The 23383-nt window shown below is 39.7% G+C and overlaps 1 protein-coding gene across 2 annotated transcripts in view; it reads right to left on the bottom strand.

Annotated features, from left to right (window-relative positions):
• nphp4 (nephronophthisis 4) overlaps positions 1-22896 on the bottom strand; it is a 189503-nt gene extending 166607 nt beyond the window's left edge. The window contains exons 1-4 of one of the 2 annotated variants that reach the window (XM_058390447.1): positions 22845-22896; positions 22679-22754; positions 22337-22559; positions 20893-21042 (exon numbers count right to left, since the gene is read on the bottom strand). In XM_058390447.1, the coding sequence (XP_058246430.1) occupies positions 20893-21042; positions 22337-22471 (285 nt within the window). In that variant the 5' untranslated portion in view covers positions 22472-22559; positions 22679-22754; positions 22845-22896. Of the gene's footprint in view, positions 1-20892; positions 21043-22336; positions 22588-22678 lie in introns of both variants that reach the window. The other variant, XM_058390446.1, reaches the window with a different exon arrangement.
• Between the last annotated feature and the right edge of the window lie 487 nt (positions 22897-23383).

The following is a 23383-nucleotide window of genomic DNA, read 5'->3' as shown; positions in this document are numbered from 1 at the left end:
ATTGGGGGATGTTTAAGCTTTTTTTCTTTTTTTTTTCCCTTTACTGATCTACTTTTGGTTGAAAACTTCCCCGATGAACACTAGAGCTCATAATCCTCATATCAAGCCTAATGATGCTTCATTTTGAAGGATGAAATCTCAAGGCTAGTTGCGTAATTACAAATATGCAAAGCTTATTAATCTATTATTAATGAGCAGGAAAACATCAGCAAGGTCCAGTAGAGTACTTTATGTACTAGTCAGGTCAGTACCACAGCAGCTGTTCCACTTGGGCATGTGTGCCAGGACATCTGTAAGCTGTGGAAAGTTTCATTTGAAGCCATTCCCAATAGGTGCCACAGACGCTGGGTCTGAAGTTTGAAGTTTTGGTTGGTGTTAGATATCTGACGGAGAAAAAAAAAAAAAAAAAAAAAATATCGATTCATATGTTTGCCTCAAACTAAATCGACCTGAAGGAGCTTGTGAGGCACGTCTTTGCTTTGAGGCTTTGAGGATAAAAAACACTGCAGCTCCTTGGTATTAACATTTGTTACATCTGAGGAGCTTTTTTTTTTTTTTAATGCTCACACAGAGGCTACTTCCAGGCTTATTACAGTGTATAACGAAACATGATGCAAATGTGAACAGAGTGGAAAAGCTTGAGCAGATCCCTGTGCTGGACATTATTCCAAATAGGATTTTTTTTTTTCCTTCTTCTGAACATTTGGACACTTTTCAGCCTTTGTTAGATATGCATATTCATATGATAGGAAAAAAAAAAAATGTGTACTTCCTCTGCAGTAAAGGGAAAGAGAATTTAAGGACTCAGCTGTATCTACATACAGCATGGCGTATTTGTAAATAATTATCCTGCAAGAATGAAGGAACAATTAGAAATCTTAGAATGTGATGTCATTTACACTCCTCCCTTATTCCCACTGGGACGAATAAAGTATCCATCCATCCATCTTTTATTCTCTCTTTAGGTTTATAGTGAATATCAATTAAAATTTAACATGTCCACAATGTCCTCAGATTATGAAAATAATGTATAAATTTAATATAGGTTGTTTTGTTGTTGTTATAAATTTTATATTATTTGCTTATTCTGTAACTTTGCAATTTGGTCTCTAATTTGGGATGTGGTAGCTTAGTGGTTAAGGTGTCTGACTACTACTGACTACTGAAGGTTGTCTGTTTGAATCCCAGGTCCACCATGCTGCCATTGCTGGGCCCCTGAGCAAGGCCTAGTTGTATAAATTGTAAATCGCTCTGGATAAGAGCGTCTACCAAATGACAGGAATGGAAATGTAATTTAAGGAAATACTTAACCCTGCCACTGCCTCTCAAAACATCACTGCTTTCTACAACACTTTCTAATCCAGTGTGTGTGTGTGTGTGTGTGTGTGTGTGTGAGAGCTCCTTTGAACATTTTGCTGGACGGTACAAGCAAACGCTACTGAAAAAACCCATGCAGCCAAAAATAAATAAATAAGAAAATAAAAACGGAGACGACTGGGATTTATTGCGCAGGAGAAAGTGCAAGTGGAAACAATATTTTAATACAGATAAGAGACGTAAGGAATAAAACCCAACAGGGCATGATATTATAGGAAAATAATCAATGATGCAGCCTGACAAAGTATGCATGTCCTGAAGTGCTTTATTCCTCAGAGCTTTCCGCACTGCACTTAACCCCCGGGGTTATCGTCATTCTAAACCCCACATTTAACCTCATTTCACACGTGTAACTTAAAAGCACCTTTTTTTTTTTACCCAGGGTAATGAAAAACTGCCCTGAAGCAGGATTAGCAGCACTTTCTGCAGTGTGGTGCACAATGTGTACAGTGTGTAACGATGCAGTGTTAGAAAGTCAGGAGCTAAACAGTTCGTGCCTCATATTATTTGAGAACCAAAACATAGCATCACTTACAGGCACCAGAACACTCAATATCACAGAGGTGCACACACACCGTGTTCAAGAATGACTGGTCGAGTATAAGAAACTTAAAAATGCAAAGAAAAGATTAGAAAGCTGTGAAGGATAATGCCTGCTCAGACAAACAGATTCATTTTTTCATTAAAAGCATGAAAAAAGCTGGTGGTATTTTAAACAGTCTCGCATTGTATTTATCAAATACAGAAGTCATGGAAATCCAGCTCTCCATCATCCAGCTCTCCATCACGGACAATCCGTCTCACCCACTCTACAATACACTACAGAGCTCATTCTCCAAAAGACTCATTCAGATTCGTTGTCACAGAGAATGTTACAGCAGGCAATGCATACCATTTGCAATAGCATTGTACAATAGTTCACCATTTTCTAGACTCTCAAGGTACTTCATATTTATTGATACTATATACTGCCAGTTTGCACATGTATACTGAGATGTAAATAGCGATGTAAATATGGTTAAATCTGCACTGCTACATACATCAGCTTAAAAGATAGCATACTATATTTAAAGGGTTTTTTTAGTCTTATATTTTTGTGACTGTACACCGATCAGGCATAACATTATGAGCAGGGACAGGTGAAGTGAATAACACTGATTATCTCCTCATCATGGCACCTGTTAGTGGGTGGGATATATTAGGCAGCAGGTGAACATTTTGTCCTGAAAGTTGATGTGTTAGAAGCAGGAAAAATAGGCAAGTGTAAGGATTTGAGTGAGATTGAGTTCAAGGGACAAATTGTGATGGCTAGACCACTGGATCAGAGCATCTCCGAAACTGCAGCTCTTGTGGGGTGTTCCCGGTCAGCAGTGGTCAGAATCTATCAAAAGTGGTCCATGAAAGGAGCTACTGTTGCTCAAAGTGCTAAAATAGATAGTGCTGGTTCTGATAGAAAGGTGTCAAATACACAGTGCATCCATCCATCTATCCACCTATCTATCGAATAATACACAAATACAGAATGATGGTTAACCCAAGGTTTGAGAACGTACAGTGTGAAATATCTCAGGATTAAGTCAGGATTAATAACCCCGGGTTAAACTATGAGCAGTGAAAAAAAAAGGGTGAAGCAAGATAACCCAGAATACCTAGAGTTTACAATGACCCAGGGTTAAATATTTCAAGCCCTGCTGTACATCACAGCGGACACTGGAGACTCCTCCTATGAAAATGGCACGCTAAAAGACATGCAATAATACAAGCAAACCTGTCCAGGCTGCACTGTTACAGAAATAAGATTCATAATCAGCTATAACTGTTATTCACAAGTTACGGCTTTATGAATACGGAATAATCGTCAGTACTGCTGCGGTTCTACTCAACTGTCACACTGAAGTGTTAGCAAATCATAACGGCTCCAATTACCCTGTCATTAATATTACACATAAAAAAAATGGCACTCGCTTTTTATTAATGTTCATAAAGTGTGTACAGGTTAAGGGTGGTGTTTTATTATTCCAAATTAGTTTCAGGTTACAACAACTGTAAGGAGTGCTTTTGTTGAGTATGAGCCAGCAGGAGCTTCCAGGACTAGTTAAAGGTCAGGTTAAGATGATTAACTGCTAGTTAGCCACTCATGGTGGAGTCTTTAAAACTGGCGAATGTTCGTGTAGAAATAACACGGACCAAATGAATTATTCACTCTTCTAAAAGTTTTCTTTTCTAAAAGGCTTTAAAAACTTTAAGGTTCCCATAGAAGTGTTTTCTAAAACAAGCTTCAATTTCTTTCCTCCTTTGAGTCATTAATCTAGAGCTGAGCTAATCTAGAGCTTCTTATCCATCAGTGGTGCGTGTGTCACTGCCAAACTTTGAATTAGGTGATTGGACCTGTCAAACAGAACCGCTCAGAATGAATGAATAAATGCATAAATGAATGAATGACTGAATGAACGAATGTTGAACAGGCTGAAGAATAAAAGCATTACCAGAGCGGGAGCACGTCGCTTTACTTTCGAGTAAATTGAATCGTCTTTAAATGAAATTAAAACTGATTTAAACTCAACGTGACACGGAGTTACACCCGACAAACTACTGCAAGAAAAAGAAAAAGAAATAAATAAATGAATAAGCTAAGCTTCTTGTATTCACTTCATTTCCTATTTGGGATAATACTGCAGCTCTAAGACGATGAGTTATCGTAGGAAGCCAAATGTCCACCACAGGGATCTCTGCAATCTGCTTTCGACTTGCTCATTTAAAAACCTCATTTCAAACACCTCTCTGCATTTGCATCATGTTTTGTTGTATGCTGTAATAAGCCTGTAAGTAGCCTTTTGTGTGTGTGTGTATGTGTGAAACATCATTAGTGTTGACAAAATGTTAATAACTAGGAGCCGCTGTGTTTTATCCTCATAACAGACCCGACACCCAGTATACGAGAACATGGGCAGTGACAGGATATGACATCACATGAGTCCGACATGCCTGCGTCGTTGTTGCGATGCAGTTTGTTTAAAGCTGAAAACACGATAACGACGCCACGATCGGTTTTTCCTCCATCTCGGCTTTTTCTGAACCGTCACGTGTCTTCGATACAAAATGCAGTTTAATGCGAAATGTCTTCATCCCTTCAGGTCGATCTAATTTGAAGAAGATATTGCAGGCGCAAGCTAATGCTTTAAACCTCAAAATTCTAGCATCTGTGCCACCTATGGCTTCAAATGGAACTGCCCACGGCATACAGATGTATTGGCACAGATGCACAACTGGAACAGCTGCTAGGATGATACTACACCGGGTCAAATACTGTATAGAATCAGATATGCTCCAGATTATCAAGCTGCGTAGTTACACTGGCTGCACAGCTTTTCACCCATCTTAAACTGGTGAAATTAGACGAAATTGGACAGTCTGTAGAAGATCTTCATTTATATGCAGGTTCCATGTCATCCACAATGATATGCATATGCAGAGTGAAGTGTCTACGATACCGGAATAAGGAGCTTGCAGGACCAATCAGTGAATACAGCTCTTTAATCATGTTACATTCAGTTTAAAAGTTTGAAATGATTTTCGTCTACAGAGTGGACAGCGAGAATAAGAGGTTGCGACACAGCTTCAGATGCCCGCCAGTGAAGAGCTCTGTTTGTTGATAACTTCCAATGCACACATTATGCACTGACAAAATGCTTTTACTTGTATTCATCTTCCAATGTTAAGAATGAAGTTTAAACGCTTTTTACCCAGACGTCAATAAGACCCAGACGTCAAAAGTTTCTTCTTGTTTTGTTGTGTCCATGTTCACCCTGATTAATGATTTTATTATTAAATTAATGCTTAATGGCTCATATGAAAGTAGACACTCAGGGCTTTTATAAATATTTCTGTTTTTGCCTAGCCTACTAGGGGCAATATATTCATAGCAAAAAATAAATTAACCCCCATTGAGATCAATCCCATTTCTGCTCTCTGAGATGCCCATAAGCATCTAAAATATTAAGGGGTCATCTTTAACCACTAATATTCCTAAGTCTTTGGGTTGTTGATCGGAGGATCGGGGTTCAATCCCCAGCATCACCAAGTTGAGGCCCTTGATCCTCCTTGCTCCAGGGGTACTGTATCATAGCCGCCCCTGTGCTCTGACCCCAACTTCCATAGCTGGGATATATGCAAAGAAAAGAATTCCACTATGCTCTAATGTATGTTTGGTGATAATAAAAGCTTTGTGTCCTCGGTTCTTCTTTTACTTCTTAATATTTTGGGTAAGGTTATTCCAACAAGCAAATTTCACACTGAAAGCCAACTGATTAATTTTATATTAGACATTCAGATATACAGTAATTCATTTGTTTATCCTGATTGAAAAAAAATCATTGATTTCTATTCTGTTGACGTAACAGAACACCGGTCTACTTGTAAAAAAGGGTAATTAATGAATAACTGCACAATCAACTTTGACCCCATGTTAAACACTGATATTGACTGAGGTCAGTTGCATCAGCCTCCAAAGGCTAGTTGGATATCCACAATTATTCCATACCATTAGCATCTATAGCATTAACTTTCTCACAGGTTCATCAGTCAGATTATAAATGGATTATAAAGGCTGCATACAAAAAGATACTTACCGAGTTTATACCAAAAATCACAAAACTTTCCCTTCTTGTGTCTCACTATAATGATGCTTTCCAAGAAAAGACAAGCAAGAGCACTCTTTATTGCAAGCCTAAACCATGCTTGTGTCATCATTAGAAGTCTCTGAGCGATTTCTTAGGCGCTTTTCGCACTGGGCACGTTTGCTGCGGTCCGAGAGTGACCGTGATTGTTCCGGAGCTCCTGCAGAGCTGGTTTGGTTTCAGACTCAATCGACTCTATCGAACCCGGTGCATTTGCGTTCATCTTACATCATCACAAAAACACATGAAGAACACTTTAATGTGCAGTAAGGTACCTCATCTCTTCTGTGTCCCACTGTGTTCCCTTGCCATTCCTGGTACTTGTGTGCTCTGGAAACTAATGATGTCATTATCAGCTTCAAAAAAAAAAAAAAAAAAAAAAAAACACATATATAGGTTATTTTACTTCCTCAACAAGTGTGGAGCAGAAGCTACATTCACATTCTTGGAAATCTCGGAGTTTCAGCGCAGCCGAACTCACGCCTCCTCCTACAGCTAGTCTCAGGTTTGGTACCTCAGCCCGCTTCTCCGTTTTTCCATGCAAACCGTGCTCCGTTTCAGAGTAAACTGCCACTGTTAAAACCTCCTTAATGCCACTAACCCACCCTTCGTAGGTAAACAAACGGCTTCGAAAATCTACAGCCAGTGACGGCATACGCTTTAAATGAAAAGACTTTTCATAACAAAGCCATCAACAAATCATTCAGTGGGAGAAAGCATTAAAAAGGCTGCAGCACAGCATACTAATGGGGATATATTAAAATGTCATCTAGTGCAGCAGAGGCAGTTTTGCCATTGCAGACAGAGAGAGTGAGAGAGTGTGTGTGAGAGAGAGAGAGAGAGAGATTATTGGATAGCTGTACTCTTGGTGACAGGGTAATTAAAGCAAAGAAGGGCATGTTGGACTACACGGTGTCTGAGCTGTAGTAAAAACAGTATGCTAATGACACATAAAGGGAAGTCAACACAACACTACATGGCACTTCATCCTCGTCTACACGTGTGTGTTTTGATAATAATGCTAGAGAGCGCTGTTTAACACTTCAGTCCAAGATCTCATACTGCTGAAGTTTAAATAGGGTTGAAATCCGTTGTGTGTGTGTGAGTCGTAGCATATGATTGTTATATTTGGTCATTCTCAGTAAAGCATTTAGTGAGCCATCGAGCCATGTGAATGTGGGCTGGGACATCCTGGAAGAGGCCACTCCCATCAGGAAAGGAAGAAAGTGTTTGGTCAGAAGAATTGTATATTGATTTGCAGTGAAGACTAACTTTACTAGTATGGACTGGGTTCATTTGTCCTTTTAAACAGCCCATCAAACCAAGCATTCAGGCCTGCTACTGCACACACACTTAGGCTACTTGTCAAGAATATGAAGTATGACTCCCTGGATATCACTTCCCCCCCTCCCCAAGTGTTTTTTTTTCCACCACTGAAAACCCATTTTTACAGAGAGGTCCATGCATTATAACCCTACTATAATATCCCTCTCCACATATAATATCCATCTTTATAGTTCTTGCTGACCACACAGATGTAAAGCTCTATCAGAATATAGTAGGATGTTTAATTACACATACACACTCTTCATGGCGTGGATTCCCCAAGGTGTTTCTTCAAGCTGCTACTCCGTAGTTGAAAAGAATGCATCACATCATTGCTGCAGTTTTCTCAAATGCACATTCATGCTGCAAATCTCGCAGTCCATCATGCTTTAATGAATTCAGATCAGATAATGATGAGGCCACTGTGAGTACACTGAACTCACCGTCATGTTCATGGCACCAGCCTGAGAGATAACATTTTGTTGCGTTAACATTACATAAGTAGTCATTATAAGATGGGTAAATTGTGTCCATAAAGGGATGTATGCAGTCAGCAACGATTCTCAGATAGACTTTGGCTTTCAAACAATGCAATATTAAGGAGTCCAATGTATGCCAAGAATGTAATGCATTACACCCCCATCACCTGCCTGAACGGTTGACACGAGGAAGGTTTGATCCATGAATTTATTCTGTTAACACCTACTTGTTAACCGACCCTACCATCTGCATGCCTCAACAAAAATCAAGATTCATCAGAACATTATTCCAGTCTTCACCTACTCCGATGTGATGGATGTAACAGATTCTTGGCAAGGTGGGAACCTAATAAGAACTTCCGCTTCTGTAGCTCATCCATGTCAAGGATCAATGTCTTGTGCATTCTGTGATGCTTTTCTGCTCACTACGGTAGTAAGGAGTGGTTATTTGAGATAACTGAGGTTATTTCAGTGTTTGTCAGCCAGTCTAGCCATTCTCATCTGACCTTAAACAAAGGAAGGAAAAGCTCTGAGATTTTAGTTATTTATTCTGAGATTTTTTATGAACTGCATTTTACCTTCTATAAACTTCCTAACCCCAGGCAATATATATCCTAAACTAATATATACGCACAGTTTTTCTTCAGAAATCTTTTACATGGTCTCCTGTTGAAACTAAACCTAAATGATGTACATCATCTCATCCAGCATCAACGCCTAGTAGCCCCATCCCTTTTCCGCTACATAAGGAAATCTGCAAGCATTAAGTTGTCTTTATTATTGGTGACATGTATACACACACATTACTGCACAATGAAATTCTTTCTTCACTTACCCCATCCTTGGGGGTTGAGGTCAGAGTGCAGGGTCAGTGCATGATACAGCGCCCCTGAGGCCCTTGCTCAGAAACCCAACGGTGGCAGCTTGGTGGTACTGGGGCTTCAACCCTGATCTCCCTTACCACCACCCTACTGCATGGAGGTGTACAAAATTCCTGACTATATATATATATATAAAATATATCTTTCTAAAGCTCTTTACAATTTTGCCCCAACATGTTTCTTTCTTTTTAATGGTATTGGACATTGCATTATTTTTAATGATCTAGTTAAAGCCACTAATAAAACCTACAGAATGCACATTAAATAAAAAAAAATTAAATAAAAATAATTCTAGGCCTATCTGGCTGGCACAGTTTGTACTGAAACACAGCAAGGTCTTTCTATTGTTGTTTAGAATTTCTATTGTTTATTACTCTATCTATTGTATTTTTTTTTCTCCCAGTAAGCAATTCTGTTCCAATATAATGAGTATTATACTGCACACAACACAGCAAGCCCTCTCTTATTATTGACAATGCCTACTGTAAGGTCTGTCCTACTCATCATGTTTTACAGACTTGTACACACACACACACACACACACTCTGCTTTTGCTAGCATCTCAATGTCTTCTTGCACTCAAGGGTCAATCATGCTCCATTCATAAGATTTGGGGATATCAAAGCTAATCTAAAATTAGCGTTTACGTGGGTTCTGCTTGCTCAGGGTTCAGATAAACAAGGCCGAAATATAAGCGTTTCATTTTGGCCAATTTTTCCCTTCAAGCTCATAAAATGTTATAAGGACGAGAAAGTTAAAGGTTTTACACAAAAGTCTTGGTTGAATTCTCAAATCTGATTGGTTAGAAGGTGATTAGACAGACATCACAGACTTGTGTTAATGTGCTAGTTCTAATTATTATTGTATTAGGAAATGTGGCATTAGAAAAGGAAATATATGACTGTTAACCTTTATGGAAGGAGTCTCCACTCTCCAGTGTCTTGGCTTTGTACCAGTCAGCAGGTTTCCACCAAAGTCTTCAGGACGTTTTCCCGAAGGGTTTTCCCAATTCTCTCTAACATGACGAGCCAATTTAGATGAAGCATAAACTTTCATCCATCTATCCATTTTCTGTCAAGTCAAGTCGAGACGCTTTTTCTGCAAGTTGTCCAAGTCACATAAAGTGAATCATGTGCAACCTAGTGCAAACAGTGCAAGACAAAGAGACAGTGCAAACAGACAAGACAAATACAAATTCTGTACCACTTATCCAACACAAGGTCACAGGGAAACTAATCTATATCTAGACTCAGGGCACAAGGTGGGGGACACCTTGGATGGGGTGTTAATCCTTTTACATGTCCATTCACACACACACTACAGACATTTTAGTGATGTGTATTGGCCTACAGCATGTGGTTTTGGACTGGGGGAGGAAACTGGAGTACCCGGAGGAAACCCCTGAAGCACAGGGATAACATAGGGCATGGGGCACAAGCATGAACTTGATTCACAATATTAGACGTAACTATAAATGGATGTAAAGTACAAAGTAATGTTAATGGATTTGTATAAGAAGAATAAAACACTTTGAGAGGTCATGTTAAAGTTCAATAATCAAGCTCTGGGTTGCTGATTACTTTCCTATAACAGCATGCCCCATCATGTTTTATTTCTTATAAATCTAATAATTTTGTTATTTTATTTCACCATGTTTAAAAAAAAAAAAAAAAAGTCAAGAAACCAGGAACAGAGACAGACATTGTGCTACAATGGTTAATACAGAACTGAAGACAGACACACATGACATTATCAAACACACAGACGCACACGGCAAACTGCATAAAATCCACATTTTGAATAAACGGAGTGTGTGTGTGTGTGTGTTTGTGAGCCGCATGGCTCTGATTGCTTTGTGAGGAGCTCTGTTGACTGCTGCAGGCTCGTATTTACTCTGCCTTTGGTATTTCTGTTTGCATGCCCGAGGCCTTGAAAGCTTAGACCTCGGTTTTGTTTATTTTATCAGGAATTGAAGAAGTTTGCGCTTTGTGGTGTTCAAATCAAAAACGTGGCCTTGTCCTGTATACAACAACAGACGCGCTTCAGGTCATATCAGATGTGCAAACAGGAAACACTGCGATCCTTGACTAAGACACTGCAATCCAAATGCCAAAAAGTTGAGATATAATGCAACAACAAACAGGAGTGCTACATGCAGTGCCATGTGCAGAACATTACGGCCATATGAGCTCTATCCAGAGGATGGTAGAGTTTAGTATAAAGGGGTTTTGTGCTCATGAAAAATATTGGCTTATTACAGAAAAACGATTCACATAGCCAGTCTAATTTTGGTCTGAGGAGTTGCATTTTTTAAAACTTTTATTTTAAAGTTTTATACCATGACCCGTCCCTGACCTCCTCAGGTCAGATATGTACTACAGCTATTATGACTAAATACGTATATGAATGCTGAGAAACAGCATCCAGTTCACTATTGTAGAAGTTATAATCCAGATGCCCAAGTAGCCTAAATGGCATTTTAATGTACATGAGTGTTAATACTTTAGCAAAAAAAAAAAGAACAAGTGACTGGCTCTTAAATAATAATATATGATCCAGTATTGGTCTGCTGATAGCCTGAGAGTGAACGCTCCAGACAGAAAAGTCTGATGAAGCCCCAGGTTAATGATACAGAAAAAGTGCTGACTGCCTGTGCGCATGGCCCCGACTCAGGCCATTACTAAGCATCAGCACTCTCGCTCACACACACACACACACACACACACACACACACCTGGTGCCTCATCTACACTGACAGGAGGCAACTGTTTCACTGAGCTTACTACAAGGCAAAATTGTAAACATGCCAATCTTTCCAAGCTACAGGTCTGTTTTTTGTTAAGAAATGAAAGGGATCTTACTATTAGAGGAACAAAATACTTTACGGTTGTTCTTGCGCCCATAACAGACATCCTGGATGTGTGTGTGTGTGTGTGTGTGTGTATGATTGAAAGGCCTTCTGGGATTTCTATAATCAGGTACATATGTCAGATTCATCCATCCTATTCATTTTCTGTACAGCTTATCCTACACAGGGTCACGAGTAAGCTGCAGCCTATCACAAGGGAGCCCGAGCACAAGGCATGGGTCACTCTGGGTCATATCCATGACATAATCATAGATATGTCCTCATTCCACAACTGTAGGCATGGGAAAAGGCCTGGCATGCATCAATGATAGCAGTAAAGTGACTTGGAGGACATCCCTAAGAGCTAATCCTTGTTCTCATCACTAATCACCAAAAAACCTGGAACTCTTATGAGCTAACAAGCAGAATATATAAATCAGCAGAGCATTGGGCTTTTTTGTTTGTTTTAAGAGGATTAAAAAGTAATATGGAGTTGATTTTGTTGTTGTTAATTACATGGGTAGCTCCAAAAATCAGAAGTTCTAACTTATGACTAATATTACAAACTTATTTTAGATAACAGTAGCTCAGATAGTTCATCAAAACCCGTCTTTGTTGGTTAGCAAACCTAGCTCATTACTGGTCCAGATCTCGAACAATATTTTTAAAACAAGAGCTGTATCCCAAATGACATACTACACCCTATGTACTCTACTGTCTAGTGTATGAATTTTAAAAAGGTTTGTATTCTCACAGATGGCATAAAACACACATAAGGCAAAGAGGTCTTGTCCTCCAGAATGTTGTCAGCCATCTAGCCCCGCCCCCTTCCTCTATGAAGCAAAGCTGTGAGCATTGGCTAAAAGTGTCTGACATCCGGGTACTTGAAGTTCACTTCAAGAACAGCAATTTAAGATCATCATGAATAGTGTTCCAAAGATAAACTCTAATATTGTGGGTTAGCATCACCAGTCACATATGGTGGCCGAGAAGTGGGATTTGTTATTGCGTTTATGGATTTGTTATTGCGTTTATGGATTTGTTATTGCATTTATGGATTTTTTATTGCGTTTTTGGATTTGTTATTGAGTTTTGGGATTTGTTATTGAGTTTATGGATTTGTTATTGAGTTTTGGGATTTGTTATTTAGTTTTGGGATTTGTTATTGCGTTTATGGATTTGTTATTTTGTTTTGGGATTTGTTTTTGTTTAGTTTTTTTGGATTTGTTATTTTGTTATCAGTATCTCGTGTTACTTCAGCTAAAGCTAATGACTCTGTATTTCTAATCACGACAGGGCAGATGTGGTCGGTCTGCTGTTCTCTTTCTGTCCATGTAGGTATCCTCCAGTTTGTTTTCTAATTTGTTATTGCATTTTCGGATTTGTTATTGTATTTATACATTTTTTTTATTGGGTTTTCGCATTTTTTATTGCGTTTTGGGATTTTTTATTGCGTTTTGGGATTTGTTATTGAGTTTTGGGATTTGTTTTTTTTTTGGATTTGTCATTTTATCAGTATCTCATGTTACTTCAGCTAAAGCTCACGACTCAGTATTTCTAATCACGACAGGGCAGATGTGGTCAGTCTGCTGTTCTCTTTCTGTCCATGTAGGTATCCTCCAGTTTCCTCTACCTCTAGAAAACATGGCAGTAGGTTACATTTCCACAGGTGGTGTGACATTACTCGGCTTGGAAAATTGCCCATAAACACTCCAAGTGAGTCGTCTCACTGCCAAGCAAATTGTGCCGTACTTCAATACTCTTGCTGAATTTGGTTCCACTTCTTGCCCAGGTAGCACATGAGCCACAGTCTGCTAAAAATAGTGAAGACCACCAATTGGTCAGACACAGCCATTGCAGAAACACCCTGATTTATGCCTTTGGTTGGAATTGCATCTCCGTCAAAGTGTCTCACTCTTCCCCAAAAAAGTCCTTTTTAAGTAGCCAGCAATTTAAATAATTGAAGCTGTGTTAAACAGCGATTTAATGGCTCAGATTCATCTTTATCTATTTACCCAGAGTAATGTTTTCTTATCACTGTTTAGCCTGATCTAACATTTCTCCCGCATGATCCAATTAAAGTGCTCCATCTTCTAGTTAAGGCAACTCCCAAATGGCTTCCTATTCACTTCCTAATGCGCCCTAAATAGGTTTATACCACAATGGAACCCAACGCCCAACCCAGGACCCTGACAAAAAAAAAGTGTAGTCATTTTTTATATATATATATATATATATATATATATATATATATATATATATATATATATATATATATATATATATATATATATATATATATATATATATATATATGGTGTTTAAAAAACACCATCTGGTACAGTTTGCACTCAAACGCCTCTGCCTTTTCAATAAAGACTAAAGTATTGGCACCTCTGCCTGTGTTTTGGTGTGTGGGAAGTCATTAAGTGAAAACCGAAGTGAAAGCTCCTCTTTACTTTCCATAAAAAACATTCATATGTGGTCATGCTTGTTTTCAGGCACTCGTGCTGCCATTAACAAACTGTGTGTGTTGTGCATTATAATTCACAACATGCATTTTATCGTGAAATAATAATTATAATAAATTCCTGGCTCAGTTTCCAAATAATTTATTTAAATCTTGAGTAGTGCTTTACTACATCAGTGCCTTTCCTGTCCACAACCCCTTCCTATTTATATGGGTAGTTAAGTGATGGGACACACACACACACACACACACACACACACACACACACACACAGGTGAGAAGAGCTATAAGTTGCCTGTAGGTGTGAACAGCGTGTGAATGTGTGTGTGTGTGTGTGTGTGCGCGCACACGGTCCCCTCTGATGGACTGGCTTCCCATACAGGGTGTATTCCCGTCTCCACGTGTTCCAGAGACAGGCTTCGGATCCCCCATGACCCTGACCAGTGTTACTGAAGTATGAATAAATGAATGAAAAGAAATCATCTCCTTTCTACTCCAACATCCATAAAATCTACTATATGAAATAAATCCAGTACTCTGTTCACATATCAAAAATGTTAAGAATGCAGAAGAATGCTCATTATTCTGTAAAGCTCAATGACAGTCAGTCCTCTCTGGACAGGAGAAAATAAAGTGGGAACATGGGGAGAGGAAACAAATACAGAGCGGCATAAACTCTCTCGATCTCATAATCCTTAGATGGGGCCACCTAAGGATAAAAGGAAGCGGAGTGAGGTGTACAATCTGCGGGCAATGCAATTTATCCTCTATTCTTCCCAGCACCCCAGTTTCAGCAGGAGTACAATCACGTTTATATTCAGATAAGGACTAACACACCCACACAAAAGCCACACAATGCTGCTTGGTGCATGGGTGAAGCAGAGGAGAAGACAGATACCGAGAAAGGACAAAGAAAAGCTGAAGGTCATCATCAAGAGATGACCCAGAGATCCTGAATGCAAATTCCATCATCTTAATCCTTCATTCTCTTTCCGGTTCCATCTTTGAACGTGACGTCCTGTGGAGATTTCTGCACCCTGGTTCTGTGTTGTGCGTCCAAGAGAAAACCTTTATGGAGCAGCTGCTCTGAGGGATGTTTACTCTCCCGGGACCTGAATTATTGATAGTGTCAGAAGTTTGCCGGTCCAGCACATATATAATTGAAGTTAGTCTTCCAGCTTGCATGGAGGAATATGGGGATTTACTGTGGACACAAAGCGCTCCCAACAGCACATGAGCGAGATCTATGGATTTTGTCATGTGGGTTAAGCTTCACTGTCCAAGTGTGTATTGACAAGAGGAAGGGTGAAGAACATGAAAGGATCAGCAGCAGGCAAACACATGAGGCTCCTCACAACATACTGGTGATTTGGGTTTAAAGCGACACTCCAGTGTATTTCAGGCCAAATGATATGCACCAGTATGTGTGCGAACCTGTGCTGATTAAAAACTCCAGGATTTAGTACCTGCTTGTGATATTTCTTGAACCTGACCAGGTAGTTACTAAGGATGAACGTATGGAAGCCGGACTTGATTTGTCCTGTGGGCTTCATACGTGATCACTCACGTCTAGAACTAGGTGTTTTATGAACCTTTCTGACAAGTTTTCTACAAATAAATAGAGTGTCTCCTATTTGTGTCTCTATCCATTATAAATATTGTACACTGCAATAAATGCCATAAAAAAGTGTCATGAATAAAATCTAATATTTACTTTTACAAGTTAAGTTGTCTTTGTCACATATACATTACTGCACATTGAAATTCTTTTGCAGCATATAACATCCTTGCGGGTTGGGGTCATAGCACAGGGTTAGCCATGATGCAGCATGGTGGGTTGGGGGCCCTCACTCAATTGCCCAACAGTGGCTGTTTGGAGGTGCTGGGGCTTGAACCCTGATCTTCCGGTCAGTGACCCAGAGCCTTAACCACTTGAGCTCCCACCACCCCCAATGGTTTTTATACCAAGCCAAGTATAAGATTATTAAACCTAATTTCTAAAAATTCGTACTAATTCCAAGTTTAACTGTTTTAGTTAAGCATTTCTTATCTCTAAAAAGAAGCAGAATAATCTGTCAACAGGACAAGAAAATGAGTAGAAAAGTCTAGAAATAAGTTTAAATGTTCTTATATTTGGTTATCCATCACCTTATAAGAGAAAATGTCTGGATAAAATAGACTATATTCAAGATTTATTCAATTGTTAAGATGTCAGTGTACATTTTCCAGTGTATTCGTATTTGGTTACATGCCTAATATATAGTATTTAAAACGGTCTTTTCAGATCTGTTCGAATGTAATGGTTGTAAATTCAGATTTGCATTTTATAGTCGTTTGTTTGAAACTTTTCCTTGACACAATTCAACATTAAGCCTGCCCTTAAGCTTCAATTAAAAGCAAGTCTGTGAGTCTGCCTTTCTTTCACAAAAAAAAAAGGCTTTTTCAATTTAATTCCTTCAAATTTGTACCCCAGGTCCATGTGACTGATCTGAATTACATCAACACATGAAAAATAAATCCTGAACAAAAGGAAAAACCTCACTCGGACTGAGGATCGAGCCCTGCGACAGCCACGTTATTGCTGCTCTATTTTAATTTAATACTGTAGTTACAGTTCCTGTCGGTGCCAGCATCCTCACGAGGTTCCATAATGTAATTGGTTTACGTTAATACTATATGAATTGATCACGCTCGCTTGACATAATTCAATCTTGTAATCTAGAAACCTGTTTAAATTAGGTTTAGTCTAAGCATGAGAAACTTCATATTTTTATGTAAATGAGACGTAATATGTTACCAACCACATAGTCAGGGTAAAGAGAAACATAAAGGAATGACTTAACTGATTGTGGTAATCAGGGCTAATCTGTAAATAGAGATTAGATTAGGAAAGATGTGAAAAACCGGAGCCTGGAGAAACACTTCACTCTGTCAGAGGAGTAAAAAAAGGTGATATGATTCAGCCCTCTGTGACAAGCTTAAGTAGGATAAATGCATGTGAAAGACGTCGACTGCTTGAAGTTCTCCACCGGAAGTTCTTTTTTTATATATATAAAAAACAGCAGGCTTCTAGGAATGGTCTGCTTTCTATTGACGCGTCCATTACGCAGTTTGCCTAAAGGCGTCTCAGCTGAATTACTGTGCTTATTTTCACACATTAAGGAGCAAAGGGAAGGAGTTCAGCTCCTCAGTAATCCACAGAAATACAAATACATCCTGAGCTGTGCAGTGATACCACAGTGCCCTCTGTTGGCCAGGAAGGAGTGAAGCATGAGTGCAATACAAACCACCTTTTCCAGGCACTTGTTAGGAAAACCAGTGATTCATGGAGGGTCTAAAAGGCGGGATCGATACACATGCGGCCAGTGTGGAAACATGAGCAGTTCCTGCAAACCAACAGCCTCTCATTAGACAGGGGCTTTCGACGTTAATCATCTGGAGTATAGATAGATTGGACCTTGCGGAGACGGCTCAGGACGAAGTATCAAACTCGCAGCGCATGGTTTATGTTGCAGATGAAGTGGAATTTAGCAATAAAGGGAAAACCTGCAAGCCAGCATTGCTAGCATGCTCATGATCATTTTGAACAGGGGATTAAATTAGCACATGCAAAACCCTGTGTAAGGTGTGCGAATTGAATATTTCCAATCCGCACTTAAACCTCCGGATGTGGCAAAAAAAAAAAAAACAAGCTTGTATCACTGTGAGGGCTGGTAATTAACTTTCATCCCCCAACTCTAATGTGTCTCACAAACATTTGTTTTGTCATAGGCTTCCTTGCTCAGAGGCAGGCCAGAGGGAACACACTGCTTTAATACTATCTCTTTTTCTCGCCTAATCACTCTTTCTGTTGGGAGTCTTTCTGCGAGGCGTATATTAAAACACATCCATCATGGCTGACAGCTCTTCTGCAATCTCACGCAGTCGTCCCCCTGCTGCCTCCGTTACTCGTTGCAGAAGCGCTGCTGAGCTCTGATTTCGGTTTAGAGCCGACGAACACAGAGCTGAAGATATTCTGCAAATGGATGGCCACATGTAGTTCTGATTAGACACGATTTCACCCTCGGACCCCGATTTGGACAATAAACCTCACACAGATACTCGGGTTTTGGGCCTAATGTCAGGAATAAAAAAAAGCTTTAATGGGAAACTTTTAGTTATTTCAGTCCCTCAGAGGCTGAGACTTTAACAAAATAAATATTATTATATATAAATGATGCTAGACACTTTATTACAGTCTCTTCTGAATAGCAAGGACAACTCTTCTGTTTTTGTTGTATACTTTGCCAATCCATTTAGATGTCAATTCCTGATATTTACATCTATTAGTTAAATAGATTAGAGCATGGCACCGTTTGGCTAAACCCTCATTTTTCAACAGACCAAATGCTGCATCTCAATTCATCTACTATCCATCCTTATAGGATCAGAGATTTGTAGCACATTGAAATAAGGATCCTGAATTTCCGGTTCAAACCGTGGGTCCATGAACATTTTTTTCAGCTTATATTGCCTTCTTGTGCGAGGGATTTGTTAGGGATTGCTTTAGCGCATTTTAGACACATTTTAGAGAGATGCAAATGAAATGTTGGTGAAATAAATCAAGACAATTGGGAAAATAAATCACACTGTAAAAATTATAAAAGGAATAATGCATGAAGAAAAGCTGAAACACAACAAGGAGTTTGTTTACAGTGACAAAGCACATTACTAGGCAACAGCGTTCTCATCCATTACATGATGTGTTAGTATTTCCCAGTATTTGCACGTGTACTACACAAATACACTATATTGCCAAAAGTATTCGCTCACCTGCTTTGACTCATATATGAACTTAAGTGACATCCCATTCCTAATCCATAGGGTTCAATATGATGTCGGTCCACCCTTTGCAGCTATAACAGCTTCAACTCTTCTGGGAAGGCTGTCCACAAGGTTTAGGAGTGTGTTTACATGTTTAATGGTATTTTTGACCATTCTTCCAGAAGCGCATTTGTGAGGTCACACACTGATGTTGGACGAGAAGGCCTGGCTCTCAGTCTCCGCTCTAATTCATCCCAAAGGTGTTCTATCGGGTTGAGGTCAGGACTCTGTGCAGGCCAGTCAAGTTCATCCACACCAGACTCTGTCATCCATGTCTTTATGGACCTTGCTTTGTGCACTGGTGCACAGTCATGTTGGAAGAGGAAGGGGTCATTCCCAAACTGTTCCCACAAAGTTGGGAGCATGGAATTGTCTAAAATGTCTTGGTATGCTGAAGCATTCAGAGTTCCTTTCACTGGAACTAAGGGGCCAAGCCCAGCTCCTGAAAAACAACCCCACACCATAATCCCCCCTCCACCAAACTTTACACTTGGCACAATGCAGTCAGACAAGTACCGTTCTCCTGGCAACCGCCAAACCCAGACTCGTCCATCAGATTGCCAGATGGAGAAGCGCGATTCGTCACTCCATTCATCTCCACTGCTCTAGAGTCCAGTGGCGGCGTGCTTTACACCACCGCATCCGACGCTTTGCATTGCACTTGGTGATGTATGGCTTGGATGCAGCTGCTCGGCCATGGAAACCCATTCCATCCGCTGACCCCGCTCCGTCAGTTTACGTGGCCTACCACTTCGTGGCTGAGTTGCTGTTGTTCCCCAAACACTTCCACGTTCTTATAATACAGCTGACAGTTGACTGTGGAATATTTAGGAGCGAGGAAATTTCACGACTGGATTTGTTGCACAGGTGGCATCCTATCACAGTTCCACGCTGGAATTCACTGAGCTCCTGAGAGCGACCCATTCTTTCACAAATGTTTGTAAAAACAGTCTGCATGCCTAGGTGCTCGATTTTATACACCTGTGACCATGGAAGTGATTGGAACACCTGATTCTGATTATTTGGATGGGTGAGTGAATACTTTTGGCAATATAGTGTACTTTTGTGTAGAGTAAAGTTTCTTATACAGATGATGAATGAATTAACAGGCTTCGACCAATCGGATTTGAGAAACATGCAATTATCTTGTATTTAATACAAATATATTATGAATGATTAAGTATTTTTTTTATTAAACATATGCTCAAAAATGGACAGTTTAAAATTGATTTTTACTTTACCTTTCCCCATACAGGCCTTACCACTTAGTTCTGCATTATTTAATAATCCATATTTCATCTTATCTTCTCTTAGACATAAAAGATGACATGGCCAGAATGGGCTCCAGCTTTAGTTTGGATTTGTGTAATTGTCATTAAAAATGCATGAGTGTCGTTTTCCCAGGATTTATTCAACTGGTTCTCATTTGAGCTGTTGCTTTGCTTTGCTGTGCTGCAGGAGCAGTGCTGTGACCGTGCAGGACTGCAGTCTGATGCTGTTGTATCAGCTTATTAATAATCATCCATATTGCATGGGCATATCATGTTAATAATTTATTGTATTGAATATGTGCAATATCTCCTGCTATGCCACTTTATGCCTGCACACATTGTTTACATTTATTTTTGCATTTATGTGTACATTTATTATTTATGTTTGATTAGGAGTGTAAAACTGTAGCATATGAATGAAGGACTAGTTTTATGGAGACTAAGCAGCGCAAGCATGTATTCATTTTATATCTTTAAACATCAGAAAACAGGTTCATGGTTAGTACGCTAGTATTAGAAAGTCGAAGTGAGGGATAGTGATAAGCGACATGAGAAATTTTTATTTTTTATTAGCTCTATCTACAAAAGGTTGATCTACTGTATAGTATGTACCAAATTCCTAAAGCTTTGTATTAGATTTTTTCCCCCACTTAAATAATGAGCTACAACCCGACAACCTGTAGATGAGACAGATCTCCTACCTCATTAAAATGCACTTTGCAGGGTTGTTCCTGATTTCGCTTAGTGGCCTGATGTGGTTTGCTTTTCCATGTCCTTCCAAAGAAACGATGAAGACTGTTGTCAAACAGAGAGACACGCAGCTCGTACCTTTCTGATCTCAGCTCCTCAGCCTGTAAATAAATTAAACACAGAGTGAGTGAGTGACAGTCTCTAAAGGTTAAACAACTGGAGTTGAATAAGAATCTAATAATAATAATAATAATAATAATAATAATAATAATAAAGCAACAAATTGTATAATGGTTTAACTAGACAATCCCTCAAGGATTTTGTCATTTTGCAATTGCAGAAGTTAGCAAATACCCAAAGAAATTTTCATTGAGAGAATTTTTCAACAGATTTCCACAGATTTGGGCCAAGACCTGTCCATGTGATGCCATCACAACCAACATTTAGCCAAGGCCATTTTAGATTTCTGTGCGTCAATCACAAATAAAGCTACACTATATTGCCAAAAGTTTTGGGACATGCACATGAATGTAATATGGGGTTGTCCCGTCCTCTGCAGCTATAACGGCTTCAACTCTTCCGGGAAGGCTTTCCACAAGGTTTAGGAGTGTGTTTATAGGAATTTTTGACCATTGCTCTAGAAGCACATTTGTGAGGTCAGGCACTGATGTTGGATGAGAAGGCCTGGCTCACAGTGTCCGCTCTAATTCATCCCAAAGGTATTCTATCAGGTTGAGGTCAGGACTCTGAAGTTCCTCCACACCAAACTCACTCATCCATGTCTTTATGGAGCTTGCTTTGTGCACTGGTGTGCAGTCATGTTGGAACAGGAAGGGGTCATCCCCAAACTGTTCCCACAAAGTTGGGAGCATGAAATTGTTCAAGATGTCTTGGTATGAAGCTGAAGCATTAAGAGTTCCTTTCACTGGAACTAAGGGGCTAAGCCCAACCTCTGAAAAACAACACCTGAATATAATGATTTGGAGGGGTGTCCCAAAACTTTTTCCGATATACTATAGTGCATCATAGAAAGTAATTACATACAGTAGGTGTCTGTATTTAAACTGTGAGTTTTCTGAGACATGTCGGGCCATATCTGAGCAAATATTGTACAAACTCTGGAGACATAGAAACCATTGATGATCTGACCTGTATTACATTTCATTTTATTTTCTTTATTTTTATGTTACAAGTCCTATTCTTTTATAATAAGGTATTTGGCTGGTCTGATTTCCTGACTCCTAGCAACTGAAATATTTACAGCACATGCATGGACCTTTTGAGTACCTAAAGGCTCAAACTCGGGCTGTGGTATTGTCTAATTGTTGTTGTTATTGTTTATATTTGTAATGTACTGAACAAAATGCCATGGATGAACAAGAATGGTGGAAAACGTAATGATGCCTTATAGTTAGTTGGTTGGATTGGGTTGTGTGTGTGTGTGTGTGTGTTCACCTGGTTTAAGTGAAGTCCATCCAGTCGTTTGAACACAAGTCGGAAAGCCTGGCTCGGCCCCTGTGCTAACCGGGATGTTTGGTTAGGAGGAGGAATCACTCGGTTTTCATCGAAAATCCTCTTCCACTCCGACATTGTTCCAGCATGCGTTAGCTCTCCTCTCACCAGTCAACCTCAGTGATCAATCACAGTAATCAAAGCTGCAGCATCCTCCCGTTTCCTCCTGAAAAGGCCATCATGAGCATCTAATTCTGTTCATTTTAATCAGAAATCATTAATCACATCGTCTTCCCATGAAACACTTTCCAAATCTCTGCTTTTCACAAACTCTGCTGCTGTTACCTGTGCCTAGCCAAGCCGGCTAGCTAGCTCCTTTAACTATGTATTCGGCGGCGACACAGTCTCCGATTCAGTAGATCTATCCACACGAACACATATCCTTTTATTGCACGTAAAGTCTCACATAATAAAAAAAAAAAAGTTAGAAGGAAAAGCACGCCAAAGCTACCTTTCCATCATGTCATCGCCGCCATGTTGTTTACCGTTAGCGCTTAGCAGCTGTTGCCAGGTGACCAGAGTTGGCGGTTCTTCCTCGCTTGTATTTATACCGGGAGGCGCCGCCATCATGTGTTGCGGCGCTGCAATTCTGATTCAATGTGAAGAATCGATTCAAAAGAGTCGAATCCTCAGAATGCTCACAGCTCCAGTTGTTCTAACTTTTAATAACCCAGGAGACATAGTCCATTAATTCCAGGGCTAATGAAATAAGTACATTATTTATTATTCTCCTGGTGCTTCCACAGCCTATAAGAAACATCTTAAATAATATGTTAGGTCAATTTTGATAGATATCTGACTATGTAGCTGGACATACCATGCGGAAGGCCCGGGTTCGATTCCCAGCCAGTGCCCAAACCCCAGCCACTGGATGCAGTACCGGTCCCAAATGGGAGGGTTGTGGCAGGAAGGGCATCCAGCGTAAAACCTGTGCCAAGTTGTTGTGCGGCCCTCTGTGGCAGCCGAAAGATCATCAACAACAACATCTAA

Source organism: Hemibagrus wyckioides, linkage group LG05 (assembly GCF_019097595.1).
Source record: "Hemibagrus wyckioides isolate EC202008001 linkage group LG05, SWU_Hwy_1.0, whole genome shotgun sequence".
Classification (NCBI taxonomy): domain Eukaryota; kingdom Metazoa; phylum Chordata; class Actinopteri; order Siluriformes; family Bagridae; genus Hemibagrus; species Hemibagrus wyckioides.
The sequence above is the reverse complement of the archived record's forward strand: the minus strand, read 5'-3'. Positions and strand labels throughout refer to the sequence as shown.